Source organism: Dermacentor andersoni, chromosome 6, assembly GCF_023375885.2.
Source record: "Dermacentor andersoni chromosome 6, qqDerAnde1_hic_scaffold, whole genome shotgun sequence".
Taxonomy (NCBI): domain Eukaryota; kingdom Metazoa; phylum Arthropoda; class Arachnida; order Ixodida; family Ixodidae; genus Dermacentor; species Dermacentor andersoni.
Genome location: NC_092819.1, coordinates 18,416,635 through 18,430,788, shown reverse-complemented (window position 1 = coordinate 18,430,788; position 14,154 = coordinate 18,416,635). Strand labels below are relative to the sequence as shown.

The 14,154-nt window shown below is 46.4% G+C and overlaps 2 protein-coding genes across 7 annotated transcripts in view; one reads left to right on the top strand and one right to left on the bottom strand.

The window, feature by feature from the left end:
* The window catches only part of LOC126521301 (uncharacterized), a 275,216-nt gene that overhangs the window by 216,674 nt on the left and 44,388 nt on the right, over window positions 1-14,154 (top strand). For all 6 annotated transcript variants that reach the window (XR_011895096.1, XM_072288647.1, XM_072288646.1 and 3 more), the window contains one exon: window positions 271-395. The gene's annotated coding sequence lies outside the window, so the exon portion shown is untranslated. The remainder of the gene's footprint in view (window positions 1-270; window positions 396-14,154) is intronic.
* On the bottom strand, window positions 1,201-3,224 carry LOC126521300 (very long chain fatty acid elongase AAEL008004-like). The gene has a single exon (XM_050169960.3). The coding sequence runs from the start codon at window positions 2,914-2,916 to the stop codon at window positions 2,074-2,076; it is 843 nt and encodes a 280-aa protein (XP_050025917.1). The 5' UTR covers window positions 2,917-3,224; the 3' UTR covers window positions 1,201-2,073.

Here is a 14,154-nt window from a genome sequence, read left to right as displayed (position 1 = left end):
GCTTCAAGCGCACACGCGCAGGAGTCCACTAAATGCGCATGCGCATTTCATACCCCGTGCTCTGTTTGTAAAGGGTCAACATAATTAAATCTTGAGAGTGGGAAAGCTTACTGTCGTGTTTAAAAAACAAAAACAAAAAAAGAAAGAACAACCGAGGAATTGTCAATATCCTTTCGCGCGCCTTCGCGTGTTTGTCGCTATTTATGCTGAAAACTTGGGACAAGCTTTCTTTTGCATATTATGTAACTCGTTGTCTCTTTCTTCTTGCAGGCCGATCAGCAGCGTAGCGTCCGCCTAGCCTCCTGACGTGTAGGCACAACGTGACATTCTTCGATCGCTCGTCTTTCATCGGCGCAGGCGCGTATATCGGACAGCAAGAGAAGGAGGAACGAACCGTGAGTGAATTCCACCTCGCTTGCCGCATTCGCGTCATCACTGACGGCACTTCACCTTCACGACGTGAGGTCCTTGCACGTCGTGTTGTTTTCACTCAGGTGGGCACGTGCGGCACCGGGCAAGTGTAGTGTCGCCGGGTTGTCCGGATAGGCATATACAAAAGCATCATAGAAATGGAGCTGTCTGGCCCGTTCCGTTGCTGACGAGAGTGTGTGTGCGCGCGTCTGCAATTGATGCGAAAGTGAATGGATGACTGCTCTATTGAGGGAAAAATTAACACATAGGCTCTCACATGTGGACGACTTACTGCAAATTTCGTGCGTGCGTGCGCGCGCGCGTAGGCATACAGTGACCACGCACCCAGAGCTATTTCTCCTTGGCCACTTGTTTGTTTGTGTGGGTGTTACTTTTTTTATGTGCGGCCAGGCCTTGTTATACTGACGACGTGTACGTGATTTGAACTTTATTTTCTTCATATAGCGCTTATATGTCGGAGTACGTTCTTCACTAATTAGTTCTTCTTTGTAATCTTTCCATGTCCATCAGCAGTTCTTTTATTTATTTATCTCAAATAATTATCTTGCATGTTGCATATGTGGTGTTCACTGAGCACGATCGACTGCGCTTTCATTGACGAGTGGCGAATGAGATCAGAAAGAAAACGAGATGGCAGCTGCATCGGCAGGAAGTGTTGCAGTATCTTTTGCCGCTGGTCGGTTTTCTTACTGTGAAGTCGGCTTCCTTTCGGGGCTTTACATACGTTGCCAATATACGTTGCCAGGGACATAAGAGACACACAAACGGTAGCTCTTATGATGACTTTATTGATCAGCACTTTTGACTATAATGCCGCACAGGAACACATGTTGCGGCTGCAGGAACATTGGAAGACTCGGAGAAAAAGCAATATGTGTGCTTGCTTTTTTTTTAATGACGATAAAGCAAACGTATTACACCACCCGCCGCGAAGTCATTCTCTCGCGGATAACGCCGAACGCCAACCCTCAACAAAAACATTACGAAAAATCCGACAGGTTCTGCATACTTCTCGAAGTCTTAGTGCCAGTAACAACGAAAAAAATGTGCATATCACTCATTTGGCACTTCTTATCAAAGTGAAATCACAACACTCTCAATTACTGTGATCTTTCATTAGAACATTCTTGTCGGCAGCGAATTTCCTACAGTTGGCAGTGCATGTCGAATGACCAAAAATAATCGGGCCCACAATGGTCAGTCACAAAACAAGGCTCGCGATGAGATCTTCTACGTTCTTGCGGGTGATGTCGGTGAGGATGTAGTTGGCCGTGCGAGTGAAAGGCGGCGATGAAAAAATGAAGTCAGCTCAGGTTAACACAAAATGAATCCAAAAAAAAAATAGTGCTTTTCTACACCACCACTGTAACGAAACCCGACATGCAGTGCAGACTCTCGCAAGTCTTGGAATACGCAGAACCCATTTTCAGTAAAATGTACGCACGCTCTTGATATTACGGGTAGAATGAAGACGGAACAAACAGTTCTGAGCACTTCATTTCAAACAACCATTTTTCGCACCTAAATCTTTACAACAATTCTAATCGTGAGGGCTCTTTTCCTACCGTTATAATTTTTTACAAGTCTTCTTTTTCTTTTTCTGCTTCATCTTCTTCGAAGCAGACATCAGACATCGTACACTCAGTCGTGCTTCTTTAGCTTATCAGCGCTTACGTGGAGCTTCCTCTGCGCCCTGTAGCTCTTGATGTAGAAGTTGATGAAGAGTCCCAGTCCCAGACAGCCTTGCGGCAGGGCCAGCATCGTGAGGAACTTTGGGTAACCGCAGTCGTAAAACAGCGTGATGGCCATGTGCATCATGAGCCCGATGAACTGTACAATTTGCAGTTCGGTGAGGTAGCGCTTCCACCACAGGTACTTCTGCATCGCAGGTCCCAGGGCCGCGAGGAAGTAGTAGGAGTACATGATGACGTGTATGAAGGCGTTCACGCACAGGCCGAAGATGGGCTGGCCGTCGCCGCCGAAGTTCATGAAGAACCAGCCGCTGAGCACGACCAGGAAGTGGTGGATGACGTGCAGGAACGTGATCTGCGCGTTTTTCTTGCGCAGCACGAAGAACACGGTGTCCATGAAGTCGCCGATCCTCACGAAGCTGTACCACCAGCCGAGCCTCAGAATGGCCATGTCCCTCTCGCTTGGCGAGCTGTAGTTGATGCCCTGGCAGAAGAGGCTGTAGTTACCGCCCACGTAAGTGAGCGACAGAAAGCGAATGGCGAAGTAAGCGTTGGCTATCACCGTCAGGGCGTTGTAGATCAGTATTGCCCACTTGAGGTCGAACGGTTTGCGGTCTTTCATCCAGCGGGGCCCGGCCACCTTGGCGAAGTAGACGTACCCAATGAGCAGCGGGAAAGTGAATTTGGCGTCGGCGATGAAGGCCCATCCCTCGGTTCGTGGATCCCGGTGAGACCAGAAGAAGTCGTACAGGTCGGCGAAGGGAGACGTGACGGAGCGAACGGGCGACGCCATCGTGTCCGCACTCGGAGCGCACGAACACGCGTGGCCAGCGAACTGCCTCGATTCCCTTGATCCTCCCTATCGCGTCGCCGATGCTTGCTGGGCGCTGGCGATGTTGTTCTCGGGGTCGTTCTTCAGTTCGCACCTCCGTGGATGTGGACTGCTGACGAGAGAAGCGCGAACGCTCGCGTGCTTTGCAGCTGCGCCGAGAGCCGAGCGGATGGGAGGTCACGGGCACGCTAATTCGCTCTCGCCCGTCGAACAGTCTCGTCGACACTTATAAACCGTCGCTGCCGGATTTTTCCGCGAGAAAAAAACAAAGAAAATAAAGAAAGGAAGAAGGCGAAGCGTAGGAAAGTGAAGTTATAATAGAAGGAAAAGTGGGGGCAGAGTCTGTCGAAATAACCACGTTTGTACGTTAAAATTCGCGCGTCTCTCAAAAGTGGGAGAGGGGGAGAGGTAGTACGGTGGCATTACGGCGGCGGTAGTGCTTGTGAAACTGTCTAAATAGGCTGCACTCGCGACAACATGCGTACTCCGCAAATCGCTGCCAAATCGCTGCTCACAGAGCCCTTGGCTGCTAAAGAAAGAAAAAAGGCGAGCGAAACTAGGCGCCCCGCGACTGCACACGTCATATGAAGAGGAGAGGAAGAGGAGCGCAGGGGAGGAGGGCTCGTGTTACACACGGATCCCACCGCGGCTACTCGCCACCATGCTAATGCGTTTTCACCACATTCATGTGTAGCATCTTGTGTTTTTGCCGTCGGGATAAAAGGTCTAAAATGGACATGGGTTTCACGCCTGGCGCTTCTGGTACGCTCTTCTACGCGGATTAGCCTTTTGTACACAAGAAAGGAGAACCGAATCCTTAAAAATAAGAAAAAAAAAACGAGCCGACACTTTACGCTAAAATAAAGACCGGCGGGGAAATCCTGTCACGCTACGGCGTCCGTCCGCGCTCAGCGCATACCATGAGGCTGTTATTTGGCTTCATAAAGGCTAGACACCATTTTCATCAACCCAGCATGCACACTTCTAAATTACTGAGCAGCGTGGCCTAATGGTGACCTCAAAGGGAAAAATAAAATAAGAAAAGACCACGGAGCCACAGTGTTCCCTCGTGTCAAGCGTCGGGAAAACCGGAGACTCCGAACTGAGTGCTGTAGCTGTTTGTGCCTCTAAACTCCATTTCCTTTTTTGTCCGAAACAAAAGTGAGTGCATGTCTTAAATTAGCACTCAAAGACTGGTTTACAGTGCTCTGTCACGCGGCCTCAGTGGTGGCTGTGGTCGGCGTTTGTCTATATAGCACCACACTTTCGCACCAGCAATAGCACGGAACGTTCGGTCGAGCCGTTGAAGAACCCCACTGAGCTACACGTCGTCGGTTTCTCCAATATCGCGTACTCCCGCCGCGTATTCCTCAGTCATTGGACATTTGACATTGCCAGCCCATCGTTGGCTTTTTTTTTTTTTTTTAATAAGCAACGCCAAACATTGACCGTTAATCATTGGCCGTGCACCCCTCTCCTCCGCACGCCCGAATTTCTGCGAATCGTGATACGTGGCATAAATCGACGTGCGACAACACTCGCCTGCCCAGTCGTCGCCTCCCTAGTAAAGTGGGTCCCACCTCCGCTAAAACTAAATTTCTGGCAGAGTAACGTGCGCCGCATGTAAATTTTTGTTTTGAAGCTTACATTTCTTATGACTTCTTCGGCTGGTCGTTTTAGCGCTCTAGGGCGCTCACGCGAGCGGCGTTATCTTCGGCTGGTTGTCTTCGATCGCTCTCCTCCGTCTTCAAGCGCTATGAGGCGTTCCGAGCCCTATCGTCGGAACAGTCGTCGAGATTGAAGCGTCTCCCGCAACGTCATCACAGCATAGCGTCGCCGCTGTTGGCGACGGTCCACCGTAATCTAGGCCGCTGCATGTTGGCGTCTCGACAAACGCTCGTCCCAGGCGCGTCCGCCGGTTTTCCCGGCAGCGGGAGATTTGGACAGGCGAAACACCGGACATGGGCTGTAGTCACGTGGTTATGCATCTGCCATTTCCTTTTCCGAGAGCGAGTCGCACGTTCGACTTGCGCGCTTGTCCACTACCTCCGAGTTCGGCGAAACGCCGGATCTGCCCGACTCGGGGGTCGGAGGCGATCAGTCGAAGAGAGCTTTAATGTGATGGCGGGAACGTCGCCTGTTGCGCCAAAAGAAAACTGTCGGCATCACTGGAGCTGGCGCTTATGTTCTCCACTGTATAGTGGTCATTCTGTGTCTTGTGAAGTAAACATTTGAAAGCACAGCAACAAAGATATATATATATATATATATATATATATATATATATATATATATATATATATATATATATATATATATATATATATATATATAGAGAGAGAGAGAGAGAGAGAGAGAGAGAGAGAGAGAGAGAGAGAGAGAGAGAGAGAGAGGACAATCTGGGTGTTTTAGGACATGAAGCCCGCTCCATCAAAAATCCATCAAATCATCAAATCAAAAGGACGACGCCGATTTCGTATTCCGTCCGCGGAAAGGATGTCGAGGAGCATCTTTAAAGCAACAAGTATTTCATACATCCAACTGTACTGTAGTTCCAGTTCCGGTATAGACAGTTACATCGCTGAAAGTTTAAGTGGAAGTCATGTACATCAAGCTTACTCAAATACATCCGGACACCGCTCATAAATCATTGCCTGTTGGCTTCTATAGTCTCACAAAGAGCTGAAGCGCGCTGTTGTGTTGACATAATACAACACTGACGGCTGGCGAAGATAGCCGTGTGTGCGTCTCCTTACCACGTTTGCCTTTGTTTGGCTACGGTACTCGTTTTGTTGCAGGCTTCTTGCATGGTGGATTAACGCTGCCGTGGTCTCCAGTTCTCCTAAGGAAGTGCGTGGTTGGTTAGCGCTGTCGTCGTCGCCGGTTCTCTGAAGGACGCCACCCCCGCGGGTCGATCGAAACAACTGCAGCGGGCTGAGATAGGTTTGCAGAGCAGTACCCCTGCAGGCCGATCGTAACACTTCACACGGCTCGTACGCAATAAGTGGCAAGTGGCGACACAGCGCCATCTTTCCTGAAGGCTGCCTGTCGCACTCGCTACGTGTGGGTGAGACTGTACGTGTTATTAAAATAGCTTACACATTTCTTAATTCTAGAGAAGTACCGTTTACCTATGCGTCAAACAGGAAACACGAGACAGTGCATTCAGTACACGAGCATAAACTCACTCAATTATCAACGGTGTCAGCGATGGCATCCGCGTTTTCGCGAGAGAACTACACGTTCATGCCCGAGCACAGTTTTCTATAATAATAATTTATAGCGCGCGCAAACTGTAAGTATGGTGAAGTTAAAGGAAAGCGAGAATTGGTAATAACAGTCCATAACTTATGTGTCTGGATGACATTTGCTGTTGTCGAAGTGACTCAGCCGCTTATATTGACTGGTCTCGGGGTGGAACAACGCGGCTCATATGCGCAGATATGTATGCTTTGATGCGTTTTGACATTATTTCATATCATCGATGCGCCGTTTTCACAATATCCGAAGCTAACAACGATCTGTGGTTGTAGATGTCGATGTAAACAAATGCAGCACTTTGGCAAATATGAGGTGGAAGGCTGCATTCTAAGACTTCTTTGAATATGCGAAATGTCTAATGATCGTGTAAAAGGAATACAAAAAGCGAGGTGCAAAGAGCAGACATCAGTGACAACAAACTCCAAGGCTGCCGCATCGACAGACTGAACTCAGCGAGCCTTTGAAATCTACCGCACTAATAGCACAACAGCGCGCTCAGGCCTGCTCACCCAGTAGTCGACGAGTGCTACATCCAGGAACGACATGCTGCCCCGGAGAAGCCATTAATAATTAATCGCGATCCACAAAACGCACAGCCGACGCACTTTCAAGATGGGCGCAGGCACACAAATCATATATATATATATATATATATATATATATTATGATATGAAAAATGAAACTGAAGCCAGTAGGCGAGAAAAACGGACCGATCCTCGCTGTTTAGTATTCTATCCAGAAACCTCCAAGCATAAAGGAACTCAACGCCATATTTCCTTGCGTTGCTTCTTCTTTTCTTTTTTTCTTTTTTTAAAGCGAGGGCATTTCGTTTGTTTTCTTCACAATCTTCACAATGCGCCATCAGCACCTTTCCGTTTTCACTTCACTTGGCAAGGCCAAGGAAGCCATTGTTAGCTGCTGAGTGAACTGGCATTTGCTTACGTTTTGCAAAACAAGACCGGCGAAACTTATACTGCGTCAAGAACCGGTTTTCTCGTCCTGTTAGTTATTTAACTGTTCGCTTTGTGTCTCCCTGTCGCTGATTCAATCAGACCGTAACACGTAAAACCGGAGCTTGACAAGGTGGATTGTAGCCACATATACAAGCATAACCAGGGGTCTCTTGCTCTAGTAGTATACGACAAAGACACATACTCACGAAGTACTCTGATTGATTTGATGCTTCAGTTATGCACTGATTTCAAGGTCACACACCCAACACATGACCTGTCAGGGACGCCGTTTGTTTCTCTCGTACAGACGCGCCGCGGCCGAGGATCGAACCCGCTACTTTGTTCTCAGTAGCAGAACGCGTCCAGTGAGCCACCGTCATGTAGTGTGTCGTGTAACGTCTCGGTGTCGCGTGACGTTCCAGTGTTCTTGTAGCGAGCTCATGAAACGCGACAGGAGCTACTACTTGCCTTCGCTCCGTATATAGCCAATTAGATAAAAGAGACTTTTAGCTTGTACGCTATTCCGGTAAACGGGAGCGGTTTGGGCGGATTACCGGATGGTCGGGGCGTAAACGTGAGCGGTGAAGCCGCCTGGTCTTGTAGTGCTCAACCAGACAAACGCATGGCTAAAACTGCAGTAACTCACCATATCCTGCTTCGCCACCCGTGCAAATTTTTGGCAGCGGCGTAATTGTGAACACGATTACGCCACTGTCGAAAATTTACGCCAGCAGCTAAGCAAATACAGTAATTAGCTCTGTGTTTGTGTGGTTGAGCTTTGTGCCACCAGTAGGCGCCACCAATCTGGCCGCTCACGTTGACGCCCCCGCTAAACCGGAAAGCCGCCCGCGCTTGCCCGAATACCGGACACGCTAAAAGTCTCTAAAGTCGATAGCCTGTATGGTACAGTTGCTCGCTCGTGTAAAGGTCGCCTTCTTGAAACGAAAAGCTCACTTAAGCAGTACCTTATTTCATTCATTACTCGCCGTTCATTCCTTAATTCCTTGTACGCTGGTGATGGTCAAAGAGAGCTTAGAGCAGAGACTTGAAGCCCTTTCAGCACGAGGCGCATACGTTTCTCTTCGGTCGCGCATATTGAAAAGGCGAGAAAGGCGTGCTCAAAATCGTGAAAATACTTTAGAACATCCAGCTGTCATCTTTAGTTTTTATTGATTATCGATCAACGTTCTGCACCATAAGTAATATCATTGCCCTTCTATGGCTCACTCTATATTTTATGTGGTGTTTGTCAAAGAAGTACGCACAAGGGCGGCGTTGCGCGGTGCGCGCTGTGGTGTTCACCTGTAGGATACGTTTTACGGAAGCGCCGCCAGCTCTTAGCAGGGGCGTTTTCTAGTTGTGGCAACGTATGCGGTTGGCTTTCAATTCGTACGCATAAAAATGGTTGCACAGGCGATGCCAGTGTTTCGCGTTCGAGCAAACCTGGTGTTACTATGCGCAAAGCTGAATTTTTTTTTTTTTGTAACAGCACATAAATCGAAAATGAAACAATACCACGAGGAGTAAATTAATGATGATAATGACGATGATCCTAAATTAATGCACCTACTACTTAATTAATGCACCTACTCTAGAATTCAGATCGGCAAGCCAGGTTACCAAGCTGCATGGAAGAAACGTAAAGCCAGCAACCACTCTACAAGGAGAAAAGAATAATGGTGAGGATAATGCGTAATTGATAATTCAGACTGATTGAAAGGAGGAGGGGGGGGGGGGGGAGAGGTTATCGAAGGCTAGAGGGCTCTGACAAGTGACTTTGTACTCGGCTGGTGTTCGCCAGGTTTCTCCATGCGATCGAACCCGCTCGAGAGCGCTCGGGGCTGCTCCGAGATATCGCCAAGCTCCAATCGTATGACGCTTGCCACTTCCGTTTGCTGAGCGGCGAAAGCTGAAGTCCCCATTTTTCTGAGGTTTTGCTGTAGTCGCGCTGCAGTGGTGTAATTGACGAAGTTGTCCGTCGATCAGTTTCCGTCGCTCTAGGCGTGTTCGGCCGAGGCGCTCTGGCTCGGGCGGGGAGCAGCTCCAGGTGAGGCTGCTCCGAGGCGGAGCCACGGATCGACCAACCGAAGACATCATTCGAGACTGTAAACTACCCAGGAGTGATGGAGATCGAGAGCCCGTCGAATAATGAATTTGGTGTATAAGTAAATCTAACGGGGATTTCCGAAGGAAAGGAAGAAAAGCAACTTGAATGACGTATAGACAGCTATTCCTTGCGCTCACCTCCCTTGTTATACCTTCCCCATCTAGCCGTGGTACCCCCGTTTCTCTCTCGCACATCGCTTTGGGCGAGAGCCACCTGCATTTTATTTTCCTTCCTTGAAGGTTAACGATTCATTGTCTTATGGCATAAGGCTCTGTTGTCCCCGAGCGGGGCAAGCGCCGAGGTGGTCAAGTTGGCAAGTGCGCGCGAGCTGACGCGCCTTTTCCTTTTTTTTTTTTTTCTGGTTCTTTATTTCTCAAGGGTGATCGCGGCTTATTGCGCTTGTAGGTGTTAATTACGTAAATTGCGCTTGAAAGATTCCGAACCATTTGCTTTCCTCATTCTTGCTTTTTTTTTTCTCTCGTTCTTTCTTTCAGGGGTAAGTTCTTATCGGCGAACATGCCGCCGCAGAAACGAGAAACGCAGAAATGCCGCCATTCGGTTCTCGTTTAACCGAGTTTAACGGAAATGTTATTATATAAACTTCAAATTTCATTTCTAGAGCATGCCGCAAGCTGTTATGCGTTTCTTTCGGTTTTCTTGCAAAACTGGCGGAAATCGGATATATTTTTAAACCGAGAAATAAAAAGAGCTTTCATTTCTGTAACTAGGCAATAAAAGAAGATACCGCTATTATATATGTATATTGTTGTACTATGTGGCACCTATAAGAGAAAGATAATATACCTTGCTGTAGAACATTTGAATTATTTGCAAATAGAATCATAAATTACGTAAGGAAAGTAACAATTTCACGTTCAATTTTAACTAATGCATTAAATTAATTCACTCTAGGTGTTGTTGGTTCGGTGCTGCGGAGCGTTAAGCTTGATATCTCTCTCCCCTCCCTCCCTCCTTCGCTCTCTCTCTCACTCTGTATACATGTGTGTGTGTGTGCGTGTGTTACTCGTTTTCCACATTTTATTGCGGCAAAATGCCTGAAGGACTTTGCCAAAATTTCATTTTAGTTTTGTGGCGTTCTTTAGAAAACTACAACTCTATAATCAAGATAGCGGTTATAATTTCAACTATGAATATTTCTAATACCTCAGACTATACAGATGGCTGTGTATAGTGCGTGTTAGTGCAGATCGGTGCCGAAAAAAGTTTGACTAGTGCTTTTTTTTCTTAAGCCCACGTGATATTTCTTTTCCTTTTTTTTTTTCTTTTCCTACGATACATGAAATTTTATTATTCATACCAGAGTACGTTATTCTGTGGCGTTAGGAAAAATGTCACCAGGAACGGCCACTTGACTGGTCCTGATTCCGGCTCCGTGACAGTGTCGCAGACGGTGTGAGGCAAATGTAGCCTGCGACTCGGAGCTTTAGACGATCAGCCGGGGCCGCGAGACGATAGGGAGGAGGGAAGGGGGGCGACGAGGCAGGAGCTTTAGTCGGGGATTGTGTCCAGTTTGCTACGCCTTAATTACGGAGATGGACAATGTTGGACTGGCTGTGCGCACGCGAGCCTTGCGCGACGTATTTTTTTTTTTTTTTTTTGAAAGGGAGTGTCTTCCTTGGCGAGTTACCGCTACTTTTTTGTATCGGTTATGTTGTTTCTGACGCCTATTTCTAGCCCCTTCCGTGGGCCGATCCCGAGGATAGTGCAGTTTTATTGTAAGTACGACTGGGTATGTGATTATAATGATGATGATAATGATTGTTATTATTATAACGATACTGATACTGGTGATGGTGATGATGATAACTGCATCATGACAAAAAGTTGGAAGGCAATTCAACCTCTAGTTTGCGTAGACCAAACATTGTAGCTCCAGCGAAACTCTCACAACAAATTATATCATGTTTCACACACCCCATTCTCAACCGCAACTCACCCAGGAAGACACTGTCTTCCATCGACTTCAACTAGACGTAGAATCGCTTCTTTCTTTTTCTTTTTTTTTTAAATACACTTCGGCAAGAAGCACCGTGTAGCTGAGTAACTTCGCACTAGCCTTTTACAAAATTTGTACTCACTCAGAGACAAAAGAACAAAGCATCTTTATATTCACAATAGCCGTGCCCCTCGTAAGTTATTACCGGCCTCCGTTTCGGCAGGTCATGGGTGCGACCTGCCGTCGCAGGTAACCCAGCGGTAAAAAAAATTCGTCAATCGTCTCGAGGCCATTCGTTCAGTTTTCTTCGCGGTTTAAGTGCTTCAAGGTCTCTTTGGATCCCGGGAGCCGAAACAGTGCGTCCGGCTCTAACTGCTCATAATTTATTGTGCTGGCCTCTGTCGTTGCATTGTATCTTTTTCCCTTGTCTTCCATAGTTGCGTAACAGTGAGAAAAAATAACCTCTCGGTAACATATTTAACTTACCGCTACAGAGTTTGTGTGGCAACACTTTTTCGTCTAGAATACTTCAGGAAGACTTACTAGGCTGGATTTTTTTAACGTGCCTATTCTGCATCCTAGTGCAATACGTGATTCGCAAGCCGGTACGTGCAAAGGTTATTAAAAAACGACCTAACACAATCGTTCCCAGCTTTGTCTAGGTAAACGTGCGCTTGTCTGCATCTTTTGTACTTGCAATTGCGTTAAGCAGGCTCTAATTATATCCCGTTCCCACTTCAGTTTGGCAGTCACAAACTCAGATGTTGTGGTTGCTGCAAAGTACCTACCGACCCGGCTGCAGAGAAAGAACGTTCGCTCTGTTAGTGCTCTGTTACAGGGATGCAAGAAATGGCGCTTTTCAAATGTCTTTATTAACGCTGTCTTTAAGGGTACGTTGGCGCCTACAGTCGGCGCCGGCATGCTCTTCTTCGCTGGCATAATAAATGTGCGCAAAACTAACATTTACAATATATTACAAATAAAAAGGAAACACGTATGGTGATATGGGTTCTTCTAATCTTCAAGAGTCACACATGCTTCTGGAAAGTGCAAACACCTTTAACCCTTTTTTCACGTCGCGTTCAAATTGCGTATAACTTCGTTGCTTTCATAGCAATTATTTTGAGAGCAACAGGGAGTTTCACGTAAAATAACACTGGCGCTGCGCAGTCCTCTATATTGCGCTTGTGTTCTTTTATTTATTTATTTATTTATTTATTTATTTATTTATTTATTTATTTATTTATTTATTTATTTATTTATTTGAGAAACCAAATGGTTTGCGCGGGAAAGAACTTCGGGAGATGGCAAAGGCCGAATTCCGCTCTTCAGCCTCTCTTGTCGTTCTGCATATCCATTTTTGCGCGAAATTGTGTGTAGGTAAACTACACAGCAACAAACTTTGGCGCTGTTATTACTACCTTAATGTGGAATTCACTGAAGACGTAGTAGGTATTTAAAACAATGTCACAGCGGTAAAGAGGTTACTTTCTCGGCGACTTATAATATTACTTGGCGCCAGGTGACATGTGAGGCCCCAAGCGATAATTACTATTTCACTATATTAAACTAAGAGCCATTCAATACAGTGGCGTCACGCGCAGTTACGCAATGACAAAGGCAACAAATGCCGTGATGGGAACTCGCGCACGTTGTTGTCATTGTCACAGAACGAGGAGACGCAGTCCCCCGCGTGAAGCTCGTGTGCGCCTCCATTTCTTCGTGAGTTTCAGCGTGTTTTCATCGCTGTCTTATGTAATCCACTGCTTAGCAATGAGACAAGACTTTGCTTGCTTGTCGACATTATTGTGCTCGATCAAAGCTGGATCTAAGCTACTGGTCGAGTCACTAATTGTCTTATTCTTTCTTCATTCAAGTACCCTGAATGACGGACACTGACATGTCCGGTAGCTGATGAACCTGGACCCATATTCACTAAAAAAAAAATAAAGAAAAGAAGATGTTACGCTAAAATTGTTCTTAAGAACACGTGACAGCCAATCCTGATGCTAGACGTGTTAGTGATGGCGGCCAGGAAAATTGCGAACAGCACTTACCAACGAAGAGCTTTGTGAATCCGGCCACATCAGCTCAAACTCACGTTTCCATTTTTTTTTTTTTTTTTTTTTGCATGCTGTTGGTCGGTCGTAAGAACATTTTTCTTCATGTGGGCCCTGACAAGTTAGTAAAAGCACTGGCAAGAAATCCTTTATTTCTTCTTCTAATGGCGAAGGAAACTATTCCTCCTGACAGCAAACGAAGAAATAAATTAATTTAAAAAGAAACATAAATGCATTTTGAGCGCCAACGATCCACGCATCAGTTATATACGTACCTTTATAGTCGTTGTACATGTGAAACCCCACTGTAATGCTCTAAAACGCAAATTTTGGTTAATAATGAATGTACGAATAAAGAAATAAATAATAAAGTCATAGTCGTCACATAGCGACTTTTCGTAAACGTTGAGTGTTTTCGGTGGCGACCTGGTGACTGGCCAAAAAAAAAGTAATGTTACGAACACTGCTTCGGCCTGCTTACGCGCATAAAACTCCCACAGTGTGAATGCTTTCATATAGACTAGTGTATGCGTGTTGAACAAAGTACACAGATATATCGCAGAAGCAGCAGAAGTCGCGCGGGCACACGAAGCTCCGCAGTATCCAAGAAGGCTTGAACGCAACGCTGCAGATGCGTTCGTTTCATATAACAATAAGCTGAAACGCGAGCTGATTGATCACGACCTTTGTTGCTTGTGTGAATCACGCGCCTTGTTTCTATTTCTCTTCTTTTTTGCTCGGAAGCATTTATAGTAATAATACGCATTATGATGTAATGTATGTAAAAAATGGCTTGCTATCTCTCTCTCTCTCTTGCTGTCTCTGCAAAACTGATGTCTCGGGATATATAAGAATCAGGAG